This window comes from Mastacembelus armatus, chromosome 12, assembly GCF_900324485.2.
Source record: "Mastacembelus armatus chromosome 12, fMasArm1.2, whole genome shotgun sequence".
Classification (NCBI taxonomy): Eukaryota; Metazoa; Chordata; class Actinopteri; order Synbranchiformes; family Mastacembelidae; genus Mastacembelus; species Mastacembelus armatus.
The window spans coordinates 19,830,889-19,850,421 of record NC_046644.1 but is presented as its reverse complement, the minus strand read 5'-3'; the positions used below and the strand labels follow the sequence as shown (position 1 = coordinate 19,850,421).

General features: G+C 45.7%; 2 protein-coding genes across 3 annotated transcripts; both read left to right on the top strand.

Annotated features, from left to right (window-relative positions):
• The first annotated feature begins 292 nt into the window (after window positions 1-292).
• naa25 (N-alpha-acetyltransferase 25, NatB auxiliary subunit) lies at window positions 293-11,311 on the top strand. 2 transcript variants are annotated; one of them, XM_026298061.1, is made up of 24 exons: window positions 293-386; window positions 2,580-2,665; window positions 3,432-3,570; window positions 3,665-3,783; window positions 3,868-3,942; window positions 4,028-4,135; window positions 4,500-4,578; window positions 4,895-5,006; window positions 5,087-5,176; window positions 5,364-5,536; window positions 5,618-5,730; window positions 5,818-6,025; window positions 6,937-7,026; window positions 7,112-7,292; window positions 7,898-7,997; window positions 8,128-8,279; window positions 8,360-8,485; window positions 8,556-8,799; window positions 8,990-9,113; window positions 9,199-9,264; window positions 9,342-9,439; window positions 9,539-9,649; window positions 9,783-9,923; window positions 10,356-11,311. In XM_026298061.1, the coding sequence occupies exons 1-24, from the start codon at window positions 329-331 to the stop codon at window positions 10,476-10,478; spliced, it is 2,916 nt and encodes a 971-aa protein (XP_026153846.1). In that variant the 5' UTR covers window positions 293-328; the 3' UTR covers window positions 10,479-11,311. The 2 variants fall into 2 exon arrangements, 1 of the variants encoding a protein (XP_026153846.1); XR_003295079.1 differs by lacking the exons at window positions 9,783-9,923; window positions 10,356-11,311 and having other exon boundaries at window positions 8,556-8,831; window positions 9,539-9,582.
• A 1,372-nt stretch (window positions 11,312-12,683) lies between these two features.
• brap (BRCA1 associated protein) lies at window positions 12,684-19,066 on the top strand. Its single transcript, XM_026298413.1, has 13 exons — window positions 12,684-13,033; window positions 13,292-13,453; window positions 14,138-14,363; window positions 14,450-14,639; window positions 14,872-14,985; window positions 15,093-15,241; window positions 15,609-15,684; window positions 15,767-15,905; window positions 16,169-16,278; window positions 16,356-16,445; window positions 16,549-16,652; window positions 17,449-17,588; window positions 18,339-19,066. Exons 1-13 carry the CDS (start codon window positions 12,955-12,957, stop codon window positions 18,566-18,568), a joined length of 1,809 nt encoding a protein of 602 aa, XP_026154198.1. The 5' UTR covers window positions 12,684-12,954; the 3' UTR covers window positions 18,569-19,066.
• The last annotated feature ends 467 nt before the right edge of the window (window positions 19,067-19,533 follow it).

Genomic DNA, 19,533 nt, shown 5'->3' with positions numbered 1-19,533 from the left:
CACTGCACTTTTACTGACTGCCTCCAACCACAATGATCCTCCAGCTGTGAAACAGCCTGAGCACAGACTGAACATCATACAGAATGAGCCTGGTGTTCCTAATAAAGTGACAACTGAGTGTTAACAGTGGTCATTTCCCCTCCCTGAAAATACTTTGAGCTGATCTTCCAGGTTGATAATTAGACCTGTCACTGGTCATTTGCAAAGTCGGTGCTTTTCTTTCTGATGTGAATTAAAAAAAAAAAAAAAACACCTGAGATGTCCTGTGACCGCTGAAGTCGCTCCCAGTGCGCATGCGTGAACATTCACCCAGCAGGTAAACTCCACCATGGCGGCGAGAGGCCATGTGCAGGACCCGAACGACAGGAGGCTCAGACCCATATACGGTAAGGAATCAATGGGGACTCCTGTTTCTGTGCGTGTCTGCGGTTCTGCTGGTCTTTGTGGTGCCGTGGGTTGCTGTGTAAGTTCGGAACAAAGGCAGCTGGAGCCGGTGGCACCGCCGCGGCCCCTCCGGCTCCAACCACGGGCTCGGCTGCCTGCAGCGCCCGATGACAGTGCACCTTACCCGGCCTGCCAGCGAGCCCGGGTAGGAGACGGCTCCCTGGGTGATGGCCTGTGTGTCTGGGCTAAACCTGCAGTCCTTCCCCCTGGTGCTGCGGCACCGGAGCGTTTTTTATTTCCCGTTTGCCTCGTTTTCAAAGCCGAAGCTCCAACGGTCGTTATTTGACAGCTAGCTTAGCATTAGCATGCTAATGTGTCAGCTAGCTGTGGACGTGCTGCATCTGTGAGCACACTCCAGAGAAAAGTGGTTTAAACGTGTGAATTGAAAGATGTCGCTGGTATTGACAGGTGTGCTCTTTGTCACTACACTACCTGGTCTGAAGCACCAGCTGTCTACAGGCTACACGGCTAGCTTCCAGCTAACTAGTTCAGGTTCATAACAGTGCTTCAAGCTAGCTCCAGTAGCTGTTAGCTTGCTAACTAGCCAGCTAGCATGGCTCTGCTAAATAACAGCTATAAGGGACTTTCACTGTGGTTTTGTTTTTGTGAACGTGAGAAACAAATGCACTAAACTCCACCTTTCACGGCTGTTTCTCCGTGGGCTGCTAACTCACGTGCTGCTTGTGTTCCCATGGAAATGCTGCTTTAACAGTTTAATGCTGTGGAGCTGCAGCTAGCTAGCTAACCTCAACAGGTTTCTCCTAACATGAGCTAATCTGCTGCCTCCATCCTTCAGTCTCTCAGCCCAGAATTTACTGTCACATGAGGCTGAGGAAAACCACAAGTTCTCCTATATGGTCACTTGGAAAATCAATTTGCAACAGACCAAAGCGACAGTTGTGTCATGTTGTCAGATCAAGAGTCCAAAATCCAAATATATTCTGGACATCAGATCATCACATCTTAACAGCCACAAATATTTAATATTTGTGTTTTTAAAAAAATATATTAAAATGTCAATCTAAGGATTATAACATAGTGTATAATTAATTTTTCATAAATTGACTTTTCAATTAATCCCCTAAATGGTGCAGCTACGTTCCACAGCACCGGGCGGTAGAGTCTCGTGCCAAAGACTCCAGCTGCAGTGATTTTCAGCAGCATCATCAAACCTGACCTTTCCAGCTTTCAGCTGTGAGGAGTGGCTGGTGCTTGTTTTACATGACACTGACAACATAATTGACATGCAGTTAATAATCGGCTACATAATGAAAATAATTACTGGTTCGGATTTATACTTTTTCTCTGTCATTGATAATGTAATAATGTTTGGACACCGAACTATTCTCATGGATTAGAGGAGCCTCCTTTCATGGCCTGGGTGGGAGGAGTAGAAGGTGTTTGTGAAATAATGTCACGTATGACAGGACGGGAAATAAATGCAAGGGTGAGAGTAAAGTGTCACACGCAGGTGTTATTCCTGTCTGTCTTTTTGTCCTCTGAGCCACTTGCTGTGTCAGAAAATTAACAGTGTATGTATTAACATGTAAATGAGTGTCTCTCTGAATGGACGGTGACAGTTGAAGTACAGACATCTCAGCTCAGCCTGTTCAGGACAGCTGTGTGCCAAATTTAACTGTGCTAGACGGTGCACTGTGATTGTGTCATGTCTATTCTCTCGGTTCAGTCACAGGTGATAAACAGTTACTTGGTTTTTAAACTACATTTTAATTTCACCGCTGCTGCAGAGAGAAAAACTGAAATCATTTTCATTTTGGCTTTACACAATATGTGAACGCTTTGGTCCGTACAAAGATAACAAAAGGAAGAATAGTGAGCAGAAATAATGAAATAATGCCAATATGTCTGACTCCAGCTTCTCTAATAAGAGTATTTCCTGCTTTTATTCTTAATGTATTCATCTAAAAACAATATTTGTAGAATTTGAACTTTTGGTCAGACAAAACGACACATTTGAATCTTTGATTCTTGTTTCTGCAGAGCTGGGATGCATGTTTTTAACAATCACAAAATAAGCTGCTGCATTTAGTGCTTCTGTCAAACGTAGCACGAATAGATGATGCGTTTAAGTGTAATGTCCTCAGTTTAATATTGCCGTTCCTTCTGTTCCTCAGATTACCTTGATAATGGCAACAATAAAATGGCAATACAGCAGGCGGATAAACTGCTGAAGAAGCATAAGGACCTGCACTGTGCTAAGGTGGGTGACTACCAGACTCCTCTATCTGAAAACTAGTCTCAGTCATTCCAGGTGTCTTTGGACCAGAGGAACCTTTTGAAGACTGTTTCCTCTGCAGAAACAGAGAATGAGCACAGTTCTTACATGTTGTTTTGAGGAACTTTTTTAGCTCCTGCTACAGGGCAGGTTCTCTGCCAGCTCAACAGGAACCATGGGTGACGCAGTGTATCTTTATTGGTTGATCACTGAACCAATGCAGCTCCGGCAGTCGCTGATTGGAAAAAAGTGTTGCCAGCCGATGTTAGCCGTATAACCAGCAGTGTTCCAAAGAAACTCAGACAAATGGGATGACCCTGAAGTCAAGGCTTTTTGTGACGGAGGAAATTCAAAAAGAGTTTGAGCAGAAGCATTTTCAGCTTTGTACCAAGCACCAGCCATCTGACGTCAGTTCAGACAGAAAAAAGCCAGTGAAGGTTTGTAGTTCTCGGTTAAGCTCCACAGCAGAGTCGTCCCAAAGCCCATCTGGTCTGAAAACACCTGAAATGCAGCTCTCTGCTCACCCCTTTGAGAGAAACACACATGTCCTCGCCCTCTGTAATCTGTCAGTCTGATCAGTCAGGTTCTTAGTAATGGAAAACCTTAACAGCAGGAGTTAAATCAGTCTGAACAACAACTTTCAGATTTTCTTATTGAATCCTTCCTAACATCAGCTCGGCCAGTGACAACTTTATGGTTTTTCCTTCTCTCTGTTGTTCTGTCCTTGTTTTTGTCGTTTCCCCGTCCTCAGGTCCTAAAGGCGATCGGCCTTCAGAGGACTGGAAAGCAGGATGAAGCTTTCACTTTGGCCCAGGAGGTGGCCACTCTAGAGCCCACTGACGACAACTCCCTGCAGGCTCTGACTATACTGTACAGAGAGATGCATCGCCGTGAGTACACACACACACACACACACACACACTCTCACATGAGGCTGGTCATAACACTGAAATGACTGCATATTAATGTGGTGTCTGTTCACAGCGGAGTTGGTCACCAAGCTGTACGAAGCTGCAGTGAAGAAGGTTCCTCTCAGCGAGGAGTATCACTCCCACCTCTTCATGGCGTACGCTCGTGTGGGGGAGTACAAGAAGATGCAGCAGGTGAGAAATGACCTGGTAGTTAAAAACACGGAGGCATAGTCAGAATAACGAAGATGCTGATGACTGCGTCTTCACCCTTCACAGGCGGGAATGGCCTTGTATAAAATCGTCCCCAAGAATCCGTATTACTTCTGGTCTGTCATGAGCCTGGTGATGCAGGTATGAGCAGCTGTTGTGACACAGACTGTCCCATTCCTCAGCAATGTCATTATTCTGAAACCAACTGATGTGCTCTGTTGGTCAGGCCATCTCAGCACAAGATGAGAAACTGGCCCAGACGATGTTCCTGCCTCTGGCTGAGCGCATGGTGGAGAAGATGGTGAAGGAGGAGAAGATTGAAGCTGAAGCAGAGGTGAGGACGGGGTCTATACAGCCTGAAAGAGCTGAACCCAAAGTCTTCACTCACCAAGAAAACTGCTTTTTAGCACTTTCATTCAGTTTGAAGTGTCTCACACTTTTATTTCCTTGTTCTACACTTTAACCACATTGTTTTTTTATTTGCTTTTGGTTTCAGCCAGTCTCCTTCCCTGTTTCCTGCTCAGTACTGAATGACACAGCATAAGCTGGCATGAATAACTCTCTGCTTAAAATAGGTTTAGTCGTCAAATCCAAACATACCTTTACCTGGATCTCTCCTCCAGCCTGGAGTCAAACATAATTTACACTAGAAGACACTTTTACATTCAGTTGTTTGTGTTTTTCGTGTGCGACTCCAGGTGCAGCTGTATTTCATGATCCTGGAGCGCTTGGGAAAGTGTGTAGAGGCTCTCAATGTGATCAGAGGTCCACTCGGGGGTAAGTGGACGTGTTCTCTTCAGTCACAGGGTGCATCACTGTATTTACTGTGTCATGTCCGTCAATCGTCTTCAGACAGGAAGAGAAGAAGGCCACAGCAGTGTTGCTATACTTTCAGACATGTTCCTCACTGTAAACAAGACAGCAGAACAACATAAACATTAACGCACATATTTGAGTTACACGTCATCACTGTATATCTCACAGCAGATATAACAGACGTGGATAAAACCTGATATTAACCACTAAGACTGATCTTAATAAACCAGTAACAGATGGTGTTAGTAATATCGCTGTAAACTCCTGTGTTCCACAGAGAAGCTGACCAGTGAGCTGCAGAGCAGAGAAAACAAGTGTATGATGCTGTACCAGCGGCTCCAGCGCTGGCCCGAGTGTAACGCCCTGGCCCACAAGCTGCTGCTCAAAAAGTGAGTAGACTCTCTGCTTCCTGAGCATGAAGGACTACAGGTGTCAGATAACAGGGACTAATGTATGTTTCTGTTTCCAGTCCTGATGACTGGCAGTTCTACCCCTGCTACTTTGACTCTCTCTTCCACCTGATGGATCAGGCGTGGAGTCCGCCCGAAGAAGGCGAACAGTGAGTACAGAGGGTTTTTATTTGAGCTGGGATTTGTAACTTTTATTTACTGCAAAGTCCTGATGAAGGTCTGTGCAGGATGTTATGGTCCTGATGAACAGAGTTTATCACCCTGTGACCGTCCTGGAGTCGCTGTGAGCTCGTATGTTGCTGCATCATCAGTCTGCATCTCTCTGTCTGTCTCCAGCTGTTCGGAGGGTTCTGTGCATCACACCGTGGCGGAGGTGGTGAGGTTTGTGGAAGAGAGAATTAAGGGCGAGGACGGCAAAGAGTCTCGATCGCTCAGAGGACCCTATTTAGCTCGGATGGAGTTAATGCACAGACTGAGGGAGAGGGGCTGTCCTGAAGAGAGCCTGCTGGGTAAAACACCAGGAGTGTTCCAACACTGCATATGCCCAGAGTTTAGCCTTTATACGTGACCGTCTGTTTGGTTTTAAACAGGTGACCCTTTAGAGCTAATGGTGCAGTTCTTCAAGAAGTTTGGAGACAAACCCTGCTGCATCACAGACCTAAAAATCTACCTGCACCTGCTGTCTCCTGAGCAGCACGTTCAGGTGAGGCTCTCCCAGCGTTACTGTTGAGGGGCCACATGTGAGGTGAAGGCGGTGGCTGTGAGACGCATTTCTCTGCTTCACTTTCAGTTCGTTAATCGTCTGAGTGAAGCCGTGCCGCTCGGGGAGCAGGGAGAGGACGGCTTTGCTTTTCCAGAGGACACCAAAGCGCTGCAGAGACATCTGTGTGTGTGTCAGCTGAGTCGAGCTCTCGGGCTGCATCACTCTCTCAACGTGGACGGGAAACTGCTGCTCATCACAGAGCTCAAGGCGCACTATCGGCACGGGCTGAAGTTTGGTAAGAAGATCACGTCTGTTCATCTCACCTCGTGAGCGTTTGTTCAGTTTAATCAGGTTGTACACGGAGCAGAGTGGAAGCCTTCTCTGTAACAGCAGTGACTGATGACTGTGTAAAAAAAAAAAAAATGTTCCCAGCTCATCTGGAGGTTCCTGAGGTTTAGTCCCATAAACTGATAGAACCTTCCTTCACATGCTCTGTTTATTAACACAAGACAAAATTTGCTGCAGCATGGCTGATGGTGCAGATGTAGCATCAGAAGCAGCTGCTGCTGTTATATATACACACACACACACACACACACACACACTTGCAAACAAATTGACCGTAATTTATTGCAGTTATGTACACTTTGGAGCCCAGACCACCTCGTTAACCAGAGGCTGACTGTCAGACTGAGTCCTAGCGGCAAGACATTCACGTGCACACCCAGAACAGAACACTTCCTGTATCGCACTGTTTCCCCTCATGTGGCTTCCGTCTGCTCACTGACCCCGTGGCTGCTGCTCCTCGCTCTCAACAAGGTTTTAAAGCTGGTGTCAGCCCAGATGTTGTGGCAGCTCCAGTAGTAACATGCTTATCAAACAGGACATGTTTTGATAATGTTATGGGGACAAAGTTTAGCACAGTCACGATTCAAGGACTTAACTAGCTGTAGGTCCTAGTCTTCTTTCTTTTTGCTCCATTAGTGCACAGTAAAAAAACAAAATCAAGCCTGTGTGACAGAAACAAAGTTCAGGGAGTGTGTTTCTTTCCACTGACACACTGTGTGTTTTATATTAATGTGGGTTAGGTCTAGGTGTTCAGTCTGTGACAGACTGTGACTGATGACACTTTTGTGATTTTCTTAGATGTGGGAATGGCTTTGTTTTCTCAGATTGTTCTGACCTGGGGGTGTTTTTGTTGAACAGGGGCGACCGCTCTGAAGACGGAGCTGCAGTTTTCTGATATGTATTGTCTCATGGCAGCTCATGTGTACGTTGACTTGTGGACAGACACTGGTGAGTTTCTCTTCGCCACCTTCCAGATCTTTCTTCCTCGCAGTGCAGCGATGGCGTCTGTAAAGCGTTGCTGTGTGCGTTGCAGGGGACGAGGCCATGGTGTGGCAGTGTCTGGGTCTGCTCCAGGAGGGGCTGTCCCACAGTCCCTCCAACGCCCAGTTCAAGCTGCTGCTGCTGCTCCTCTACTGTCACCTGGGAGCCTTTGAGCCTGTGGTGGACCTTTACTCCAGCCTGGACGCCAAGCACATACAGCACGACACCATAGGGTCAGTGCATAAACACAGTCACCTCTAATTGCATCTGTAGTTATTAAGCACTGCAATATGTCAACAAGTGGGAGGGAATATTACCTCAGCTGCACAGTGCACATTATGATACACCTGCAGCTTTCATAGGAGCATTTATGTCCGATGGCAAATAATACACAGGTGTTTTCTGTACAGTTAAAGTACTTTCATCGCCTAAAGATATTTACCAGTAATCAATTTGACTCCATTGTTGTTCAAAAACTATTAAAAACCCAGCAGGGAGCCACACCGCTGACCTGGCTCACATGGTTCCTCCTCACCAACAATGGGAGGCCCATGTGTTTCCAAAAACCAGCTCCAGACCCTGAGAACGGGCGTCACTGTTTCCAGTCTCTGTAGCAGACATCATGTGTTTGTGTCAACTCTTCGTTCAAAGTTGGCAAAGATGCATTTTCCTTGTTTTCAGTGAAGGTGGGGAGAGTCTGTTTTGCATCCTGGAAGATCTGTCCAAACAGAAACGCATCAACATGATTTCTGACCAGCTGAGATTGTTTTCTTTACATAAATATGAGCCCAGACCAGCAACAGAGTGTAAACGTGTCTTATTTTGAATGTTTTTGCAGGTTTCTGTTGACACGTTATGCAGAGTCACTGGGCCAGTTTGCTGCAGCCTCCCAGTCCTGTAATTTCTCCCTCAGGTTTTTCCACTCTAACCAGAAAGATGTAAGTGTGTGTCGTGGTATGATTTGATTTCCCACACACTAAATCCAGAGTCACATGCTTTCATGCTAATCTTTCTTTGTTTGAATTCATTGTTACTGTATTTCTATCCACCTCCTTTTCTTTTCCTCAGACCTCAGAGTACATCATCCAGGCGTATAAGTACGGAGCATTTGAAAAAATCCCAGAGTTCATTGCTCTCAGGAACAGGTTGAACCAATCGCTGCACTTTGCCCAAGTCCGCACTGAGAGGATGCTGCTGGACCTGTTCCTTGAGGCCGATATGTGAGGATATACTCCACACACACCTATTAACTGGAGCTGACTTCTTCTTTGGATGACGTCTGTCTGTTCGTGTTTTCCAGCGTGCTCAGTCTGGAGGAGAGTGTGAAGGCCATGTCTTTGTCTGCAGAGGAGGATGACATCCCCTGGGATAGTATGAGGGACAACAGAGACCTCTCAGTTTTTACCAGCTGGGACCCTAAGGAGAGGTAAAATTATTTTCATGAGGTTTTGGGCAGAAACAGGCACGAGCGCTCACTGGGCCTGTCTCGGTTACAGACAGCTGACTGACGAGCACCGGCGGCGCTCCCTAGAGGAAGAGTGCGTCTGGCTGAGGATACGCTCCCTAACGCTTCGACTCCTCGCCTCGTTGGCCGCCCTGGGACACACGCCCTCGCAACACAACTCGGAGATTACCAACGAGAACGGAGTCGGAGACAAGACGTCAGTGCACAGCAGCCTCCTCTCCCTGCTCCACCAGACGCTGCAGAACGCCGCTCTGACGGCCGAAAAACACGCACAGGTGTGCAAGCAAACTGTTCACTCACACAGACGGTAATGGCAGCCTGCGTCAGGAGAGGAATTAAAACAGACGATAGTTACACACATTCATTTTTTTAAATCGGGACAGAAAAAGTTTAAGGTTGTCGTCAGTTTTGTCATTTTATATATATGTATATGTATGTTGCTGTAATGTTTTTGTTGTGCTGCAGTATCCGTTCCTGGGACCACCTCCCACCCGCCTGGCCCTGGCTCTGTCCAGTGGGAGCTGCCAGTGTCAGGCTGCAGCCCTGCAGCTGTCTGTCCACCTACAGGAGCTGGAAACCGCTGGACTTGGTAAGAAGAGGTGGCAGGTGAGGGGTGCACCACCTTAACGTTGGCTGATGCTCTTACACTTCCTTCTCTCTTTGTTCCTTCCCAGACGAGTCGTCGGAGCTTCAGAACCAGATCTGTAATGGATTCAAATCATTAGTAGTTCAGCTTCAAGGTGAGCGGTTGCACCGTAAACACCAGTGAACCTTATTGTGTCTGTCGCACTTCATGTTTCCCTCCTCCTGTCCACAGAAATTCTGAATAAATGCAAAGGGGATTTATTGGAAATGAAGGAGACCAAATTAAAAACTCAGCCCACCTTATTAGAAAACCTCGTCTTCTTCGTTGAGGTGAGTCGTCTCAGCTTCCACTCGCACCAGCTGTTTCCTCCCTGTACTGACGAGCACCTGCTCAGGGGCTAACGTTAGTGTGTCTGTTGTTCTGCACAGACGGCGTGTGTGGTCTTCTGGGTGGCCAGTTACTGTGGCAAGATCCTCCGACCACTGAAGTCGAGTCTACAGAAGAAGAAGAAGAAGAAAAAGGACGCCAACACAGCTCTGGTACAGGTCCCGCTTTAGTCCTCATACATGTGACTGTGCACATATGTATGTACGTTAAACTGTGTTGTTGGCTCAGTGTCCTGATCCCGGCTCTAACTTAACGGTCCCTCACTGATGATTTGGTGTCCTGCAGCCAGCGGTGCTGTGTGGCTTCCAGGAGCTGACGGGGAGCTTGCAGGACCTGCTTGCCCAGGCTGTGGAGCATATAAAGGGGCAGGAGACCAGTATAACAGCCCTTAAACTGGCCACTTTAACCTTGGAAGGACACACGCAGGTTAGCGAAGTTGTTGATCCAGTCCACACTGCAGAAAAATAAACTTCTGCTGTCAGGTTTATTATCCCCTCATATGAAAAGTAGCAAATTCCCAAGTGTCAAAATCCAGAAATGCATAACATGCTTGGTTCATGTGTGTAGCTTCCTGTCTTCTACAGTGACCCTCTGCTTTCAGTCAGAGCCTTTAGACCCTTTTAATATGATGCTGCAACAAACCACAGCAACTGTAGCTCTAACCTCCATCCTGCACGCTCATGACATACACTGGCCGTTCAGTCAGAGGCTAGAATTATAACAAACCTCAAATTAATCCTCCAACATTTCCAGGTGTCAGGCTCATCTTTTTCATAAAAAAAAAAAAAAAAAATCAAAGACAAATCAAGCAACAGGATTGGACCAAGAATGTGAGTGAGTTGTTTTCCTGTGTTTCAGGAGGAGGAGGCGTTTACGAAGGCTGCTATGGACAAGGTGCAGAGCAGTTACCTGCGCTCGCTTCAGGAGGTGGGAGATCTGCTCAAGAAAAGAGCAGAAACTATAAAGAACCTCAAGATCTGACCACCATCCCACTCCCCCAGATTCAGTCGTCCCACCACTGTCAACTGTCAGCCCAGCAGCTAAGTCCCACTTTCCCTGCTGGTCCACCAGACCTGGACCTAAAACACCTACCACACTAATTTCTGGTCCACTTCCTTTCCTGCACATTTCTCACTCAGCAGTTGAGAGCTCTCTGTCGGGATTTCTTTTTTTACTTCAGCCCACACCTCTGGAACATTTGCAACTCTTATAGCACATAAGCTTGTAAGTAAAGTCATGAATTTATACAGCAGTTATAGGTGAAGATGAGCAAAAACACACGAGCTCATTAAAAATAAATAGAGCAAATTAGGACACATGAAAAAGCAGTTTTAGATGAACTAATCTAATAAATTATTGTACATAGTAAAGAGCAACTACCACAACTTCTTGACTAAATGAGAATATAAGACACAATAAACCACTATTCTGTTTGTTGGTCGGTTACGTTTCCTCTTCTTTTGTCCTCATTTTGTTTTTCCTGGGGACTCTGACAACAATGGAAGTGACACAGACACACTTCACTGAGGAGGAAAGGTCTCAAATGTGCTGCTTTTCCAGCTGTTTCTCTCCCTCGAGCAAACAGGAACAATTTTGCATTAAACTGATAAACTCAGTGGAAGTATGGACACCGGGCTACCAGCAGAACGCCTCGACCTGAAGCTTCTCCATCCACCGCTTCTCTCGTCAGTCGTCCCTCTTTGTTTTTTGTGCGTCTCGCTTTGATACTGAAAGTGGAACTCTATAGTTGCAGTATTATAAAAACAGTGAGTTTAATAGTGGGACTTTTTTAAATTCTCAATTATTTGGCACTATTGTGGTGTGTGTGTGTGTGTGTGTGTGTGTGTGTGTGTGTGCTTTTTTTTATATACTAGTAGAAATGGTTCTTGGTAAACATGTTTATGTGAAATTGGGTTGTTCCAGCACAAAGAAAAATACTGGCTTGGATCAAATAATCAGAATCCTTGAAGACTGGGCTGATTATTTATGAGCTCATGTGTGATTTAACGTAATATGAATGTTCACCAAAAACTATTTTTCTACTCCAATCATGCATTATTTATTGTTTCCTTTTCCTCTGCAGGCGTGGAAACGTCTTTGTAGCGCTGTGATAAATGCACCCAGCTGATTTTAACTGAAGCAAAGAGAAAAATCCGAGTCTTTTTCATTGATGATTTGTCTGTAGTGGATAAATCGCAAACAAAACGCAGAAAGTCAGAGCAAATGTGTCCTGTGCAGTCTTAACCAAAACAGAGGATTTTTGTCCAGTCTGAGCCAGATCTGATTGTACAGACAGTCATTTTCAGCCGAAGTGTAGTTTTGTTCTGGGATGGTGCGTTCCTCATGTCCTAAACCACTCGCTCATAGAGCTGTGCTTTGCAGGAAAACATTGGACCTAACTGAAAATAAGTCAAGGCACAGCATGAAAGGGCTGGTGTGTGTTTTTAAAAGAAGCTGCAGTAGGTCCTAAGCAAATTGTCCTATGTCTCCCTCTGAAGACACTCAGCCCCTTTTTCCTAAAACAATTTCAGCAGCTTCTGGGTTTGTGGGAGAAAATAGCATCATGTTATCTTATAAAAAAAATAAAATAAAAATTGGGAACCCAGAGGAAACAGCAGACAGTGGCATAGTTTACCATGGAGCACTGATGAGTGACGGCTGGCACTGCAGGAACCGTGAGGTTAGATTTGTTTTTAGCGTTTGTTTTATTAGGAATTTGGCAGGGCAATGTGTAAATGTGAGTAAATGGTAAATCCTCCTCTTCCTGTTGTGTGTATGCATACAATCACACACATCTGCTAATAGTTGCCTTTTTTTCAATCCATCTGTTTGAGTGGAGAGATGCTTGTGATCGGACCTTGTGCGTTGTTGAGGTGCAGAGTAATGGTTGACAATCTGAAGTGTCATCTCACCACCCTCTTTTGTTAGAAAATGGAAAACAGAAACACTGGAATGTCAAAGCTTCTTTTTTTTTTCTTTTTTTTTTTTTTTAAATAAAACATAAATGTGAGAATTTTGCCTTGACGTCTATTATTTTATATTATTATGTGTTATCCTATAAGAAAACATTTTTTTGTGTTGCGGCTGTGTATTGACTTCAAAAACAGCTGCAGTGCCCAGTGAGTCCCTGTAGGTGGCAGCAGCACAGCTGTGGTCGTTTATTGCTGTTTGCTTTGTTCTAATGAAGAAGAGCTTCAGCTAGAAACAGCTGAGAGTCGCTTGCTAAAGTCTGAGAAACACAAACGTTTGTGTTTGTGGTGAAAAACGAAAACAGGATGACGAAGATATTGTTGGTCTTTTCATGAAAATCATTTCCGCTGCGCTGGTGTGTGGTTGTATTGAGACATTAGCTAATTCGCCTGCTAGCTGGACGTGTAGCCTAGCATAGCCTAGCTTAGCTAGCAGTTAGCATAGTTGTTGTTTTGTTCTCTACAAAAGTGCGTTTCTTTTCTAACACATGAGCGTGTCACTGGTCGTCATCCGTTTGGAATTAGCCGACCAGTCCCCCTGTCCACAAGGTTTCCAGTACTCAGCTGGTAAGTTATATTCTCCAAGCGTTAGCCAACATGGAAGAGTCTGCTTTAGTCGGGCAGCTAACGGCTAACTATCTGTTAGCTGCACTGTCAGACAGAAGCTCCAGTTGTTTATGACGTTAACATCTGCCCGTCAGGCCACGATGCACCTTCATCTATGTTTATGTCGTGATTTACTCAAAGTTGAATTAGGGCGATGTAAACATGTTTATAAAGAAGCGTCAGTGTGTGTGTGTTTGTGTTGTGTTGTGTTGTGTGCAGCTGAAGGCATGTCAGAGGACGAGCTGCAGGAGAAAGCTCTGGGTTTCGCCAAACACGCCCTGAGTGGAAAGACGGAGCTGGAAAGAGCAGCTGTTCTGCACCAACACATCGGCAGCAGAGCCATGGGAGACATGGTGATCGAAACCTTCGAACCCAGCCCAGGTAGGGCACGCATGCTGCAGGAAAACCACCAAGTAGGAAAACATCCATTCAACTAGTACAAAGATGGACTTTGAACACGAATCGGAATGAGTCCTGCATGTTATCTCAAACCCAGAGACTGGTCTTAGTCAGGGTGCTGTCAGCAGGGCTGGTCTGAGGTTCAGCACTCACTCAGTCAGCTCACTTGTCATTAATGTAATTGGAAGTGACACACAGATGACTGATTTTTCACAAATTAACTTCCCATCACTCCTGATCAGCTTCATCCTCACTTCTGGGATAGAAAAGTGTTGAGGGCAGAGGTTGTGTCACGTTTTGACAGAAACACAAAATCCTGGCATTTGCCTGCTTCTGCATTATTTATTTAGCTGCTGCCCACCCACTTAGAGTTCATTTATACCTGTGAATGAGTATAACATACAAAACAACCAGTTACACTTAATGGATTCAATTCCTACTGAAAATAAATGATCTGTCGTAGTAAATTACTTGTTTTACTATATTCACTTTTGAGGATTTATGTCTTCACCTGGAACCAGTGGGCTTAGGACTGACGGGATGGGGAAGTGTGAAGGTTTTTAGAGCCAGGCTGTGGTTGGTTTTGGTCTTTTTAAGTCTTAGGTCTCAAGTTTTACCTTGTTAAAATGTCAGGTGACAGATTTGAAACTACTGTTTCCCCTGTAGATAAGGGAGGAGGGGACGACCCTGGTGGCTCTGCAGTACAATGGAGTGACGCTCAGGCTGAGGCAGACAGTCCGGGCGTCGCTGACGGGCCACAGGAACAGAAGGGTGCAGCAACGGGCACTGCTCCTGACTCCCCCTCCAAGCAGCTGCCGGACCAGATCTCATTCTTCAGTGGGAACCCGTCTGTGGAGATCATCCATGGTATCATGCACCTGTACAAGACCAAGTGAGTCACGTCGCACGTGTCCATGTACTGCTCCCACAGATTCCTGCTGTCTGTGTGCCATGAGGTCTTTCCACTTGCCTTTGCAGTAAAATGACGTCGCTGACTGAAGATGTGAGACGTAGTGCCATGGTGTGTATCCTCACTGTCCCAGCGACCATGACCAGCCATGACCTCATGAAGCTTATGGCTCCGTTTAATGATGTCATGGAACATATGAAGATCATACGGGACTCCACCCCTAACCAGTACATGGTTCTGATCAAGTTCTGTACACAGGTAAGATCTCTGCATGAGCACAGATAATAAACATATAAATCCTATAAATGGCAGCTGAGCAGGAAGAGTAGTGTTAAAACGGGACTTAATGCTCAGTCAGCTCTAACATGCTGTTTTCATTGTGCTGAGGGAAGTTGTGGCATCCAGGACTTCCCAGTTAGTGAGTAGCAACTGATCTTACCAAAGAGCATGTTTCTGTCTTTGAAGCTGCAGTCTCCCTCTCTTCGTTTAGGCAGACGCTGACAGTTTTTACACCGCCTGTAATGGCCGCCAGTTCAACTCCATAGAGGAAGCAGTGTGCCAGCTGGTCTATGTGGAGCGGGCGGAGGTGATAAAGTCTGAAGAGGTAAATACACCCGACCGGGGGCGTGTTTTTATCACCAGAATGCCTCAGGAATGAAAACCTGAAAATGTCCTCCTCCTCCTCCTCCTCCTCCTCCTCCTCCTCCTCAGGGAGCCAGTCTGCCAGTGATGGAGCTGACTGAGCTGCCAAAGTGCACCGTGTGCCTGGAGAGGATGGACGAGTCTGTCAACGGCATCCTCACCACTGTCTGCAACCACAGCTTTCACAGCCAGTGTCTCCAGCGGTGGGAGGATAGCTCGTGAGTTGTAGAGAACTGTCCTCTGGACTCTTCATGCTGTCCTGACTTTTCTGTCTGTTGGTCTTGGTCACCAGGTATTTTCTTCCCGGAACTCCAGTGTGACTTTTTGTTTTGTTCTTTCACCTCTGTCACTGACACGCACCATCCTGTGTTTTTGTGAGTTCATGATATTCAGTTTAAATATTGGACTGATGTCAATAAAGGAACCTTCTCACATGCTCTGTCACCTGATTCTCAGTCCACTGGTTGTTTCTCCAGGCTTTGTGTCACGTGGGGTTTGTTTTTGTGCTTTTTCCATCTATTCTTCTGTTTCACAAAGGACCACTGCACACGCCTGACAGCAGATGAATGTGTGTTCTGTTTCCAGGTGTCCCGTATGCAGGTACTGTCAGACTCCAGAACCAGTTGAGGAGAACAAATGCTTTGAGTGTGGCGTGCAGGAGGTAACTAGCACCAGTCTCTGTGTGTTTCTGTGTGTTCTGTGCTTTTCTGCTTTTGTGGTAAAGGGATCCTTTTCTCCTGTAGAACCTGTGGATCTGCTTGATCTGCGGACACATTGGGTGTGGGCGTTACGTTAGCCGGCATGCCTACAAGCACTTTGAAGAAACGCAGCATACGTACGCTATGCAGCTCACCAACCACCGCGTCTGGGACTACGCAGGAGGTGCTGGATTTACCTGCTTGTACTTCTGTGTGTGTTTATGTGAACAGGTTCATGTTACACAGAGTTAATTGTAAGAGCGATTCATAGCTGCATTAATCAGCTTCAACATTAGAGGGCAGACAAGCACCAAAATCAGCTGCTCCATGTTACACAGTGTGTTTATCATCTAACACGTCCAACAGACGCAGAGCAAATAGTTCATTTATTTATTTACTTCTATTAAACACCAGTGTGTGTGTGTGTGTGTGTCCCTGTTACTGTAGACAACTATGTGCATCGGCTGGTGGCCAGTAAGACCGACGGGAAGATGGTGCAGTATGAATGTGAGGGCGACACCTGTCAGGCTGAGAAGATCGATGCTCTTCAGCTAGAGGTAAGAATTTTCTTCTCTTGTTTTTCTTTCCCCTAAATCAGCCCTGGACTGTTCTCATGAATGCTCCCTGTGTGCAGTACTCGTACCTGCTGACCAGTCAGCTGGAGTCTCAGAGGATTTACTGGGAGAATAAGATTGTTCACCTGGAGAAGGAGACAGCGGAGGAGGTAGGAGGTGAAAGTGATGTAGCTGTGCTTTTCTGCTCATATCAGATCGATGGAAGTTGTTCTTCGTGTGTCCTGTCACTCTGGTGTCTGTGTCTGTCCTTAGATAAACAACATGAAGGCTAAGTTTAAAGAAACGCTGGAGCGCTGTGATAACTTGGAGCAGCGGTTAGGAGAAATAACCAAAGACAAGCAGGCGATGGAGAAAAAGTAGGTGAAGACTTAACGCATGTTTTGGTCTGTGGGTTTATTGGTTTCCTTTATTTTGATTTTATTATTTCCCATAAATACTGTGTGCAGGAATCTTACCATAAGTCATATTTCTTTAACACCTGAGCTGCCAATAGTTCACCAAAATAAGTAGTCTAGTGTAGTTGTCAGTCTTCTGCCGCTCTCCTGAGGACGATTTACTTTGTACATATGTGGTTTCAAGGTTGTAGCACTGGTCAAGTCTAACAAGCGCACACACACGTACAAACACTCCCTCTGGGTGTTTCAGGGAAGCAGTAATGGTTGAAGTTATCGGTTCCCAGTCCTCAGCCCTGACACAGGCTGCTGCATGAGTTCTAAAGTAGTCGCCTCATGATGGTGTTTAATGGATAAGACTCTAAACATCTAATGTTTCTAAACCTTTAGTACAGTATTTGTTGGCTTCTCTGTGATCCCTGTGCAGCGGCCGGCCCTCTGCTCAGCAGACAGGTTAGGTTCACAGGTGTAACTAATAATGATGATGATGATGATGATGCTATTGTTTGCAGGCTCATGTCATTACTGCTCCACCTGTTCTTTTCTTGTTGTGACAAGCCAAAATAGCTGCTGTGAAAATGTTGTGTCAAAGGAAGGTTGTGCTGTGTTGTTCACCCCGGGCTCACAGCTACAAACATGAAGTCCAGCTGTAATTCGCTCTGTAATAAACAGCTCTTTTCCCAGACTTTACAGCAAAGTGTCTGCTGGAGCTGATTGTAGAGAACCTGTCCACCTGCAGCTGCACTGTCTGTGTGTTCAGGTACACGCAGGTGAACAGTCGAGTGTTGAAGCTGAGCCAGGAGCTGAAGGAGGAGCAGGAGATGAACCGCTGTCTGAGAGCCAATCAGACGCAGCTGCAGACCCGACTGGCGGAGGAGGAACACAAGGGAAAAGAGACGAGTGAGTAGGGATGGGATGGTTCGTTATGGGGTTCCATCCAAATTAAAACTGAGAAAACTGGAAAATGTGAGTTCATGTGTGAAAAGCATCATCCTGCTGCTGCTATGTATCTCCACCTGAGCCAACAGTAGAAACGCATCGTTTCCACTCTGGTTTCTTAAGTTTATATTGAAAATATGTAGAAACTGGTGGAGTGAACACCCCAGGGTGAGACCACAGTGTCCTGCTTGTTGATTTCCAGTCAGATAGCTGCATAGGTCCACCTGTGTGTCACTAAAAGCTGCTGACAGCAAACAGCAAGTCAACATAGTTAATTTTAGACTGAAGAATCCAGTGCAACAGGAATTCAAACAATGCTCGACTTAGAACATTAACAATACGACAATACTCCCACAGAAGCTTCTCTGAGCCTGAAGCTAGCAGGGTTATTTCTGTTCTGGTACTCAGTCACACACATTTTCCTTATTTATTCAAATCATACACAAATTACAGCTGCACAGAAAGCTGCATCTGTAACTGGATGGAGGCTCATTGACCAAAGACGTATTTCCATAGAAAGTGAATGCTGTTATAAGGAACTAGACCCATATAGCTGAGGAAAAACCTGATAAACACAATAAGCTGCTTATTTATGTGGTTAGTAAAAGCTGGTCCAGTGCTGTCTACCAGAAACACACAGGTTTAGCATTTAGCTGCTGAAAAAGAAACAAATATTCAAGATGTGTTTGTTGTGCGGTGACTTTGCTGTAGGTGACCATAAGGATGCAACAATAGCAGAACTGCAGGAGCAGCTGAGAGACGTGATGTTTTATCTGGAGACGCAGCAGCAGATCGAACACCTGCCTCCGGAGGCTCGCAACGAAATCCAAGAAGGACAGATCAACATCGCAGCCAGCCCGTCGGACGGCGCTCTGGGCTCGGCAGGAGCAGGATCGTCCTCTGGCAGAGGACGGAGAGGCCGGTGCAGGAAGAGGAAGTAGGCAGCGTCCACTGTCGCTGGCTGTCGGCCTGGGCACGTTTATGGCTGTCCTTTTGTCAACATGTCTGCATCATTGTGGTTTCCCAGAAGGCACGGGGAGTATGGATGACATCACGAGGAGAGAAAATAGTGACACTTACCTGCACGTTAATACTGGACAAGACCGGTGTGGGTGGACTGTTCAGTCAGTAAAGACACAACAACCTTTATGGTTCCATTAGACATCTGTGTGATGTGAATATATTCTGCTGTTTCCCAATCGTCTATCAATCAAAGAGGATCTATTTTGGTCAGAACTTATAAATGAGATTCTTTTGTGCCTGGTTGAGAAGCTCGTCATAGGACTTGTTATAAAACATCTTTATGTTTCTTTAAAATGTAAAGATGTTTCTCTTAGAGGCTTGTAGACCAATGTGCTTTGTGTAAAGAACATTTGATCCTGTTTTCCTAAATCCTCTGAGGCTCAGCGTTTCTGTCTGAAGTAAAATACTGAAATGTTTTTCTTTGGATGATAATTTTTTTTAACACTGGAAAACAAACTGCTCAGGAGGAGACATGTTGCTTTTACGTGTTGTCTTTTCTCGTCACTGCAGTTTTTGGAGGTTGAAGGGTCCAGAGATGTTCCCACTGATCAGAGGGAGCACGAGGCCTATTTACCCTGTAACATCTGGTCAGTGGACGTGTTTCAGCCCAGGTGCTGCTGCAGTTACTGCAAATAGATGAACACAAATGATTTATGATCACACTGACCAATAACAGCTACAGCATGGTGGGACTAAACAAGATGTGTGTGTTTAGATGAAGCAACATGTTAGTTTAACGTTGTGGCTTTAAGTGTAGTCACGTAAAAGCTTTAGATGGATCTGAGAGGTGTTAAACAGACTTCAGACCAGTCTGGATACAAACATGAGGTCCATATATACACGTGACAATAGGTTTTATCTGTAAATATCTGTCTGCGTTGTA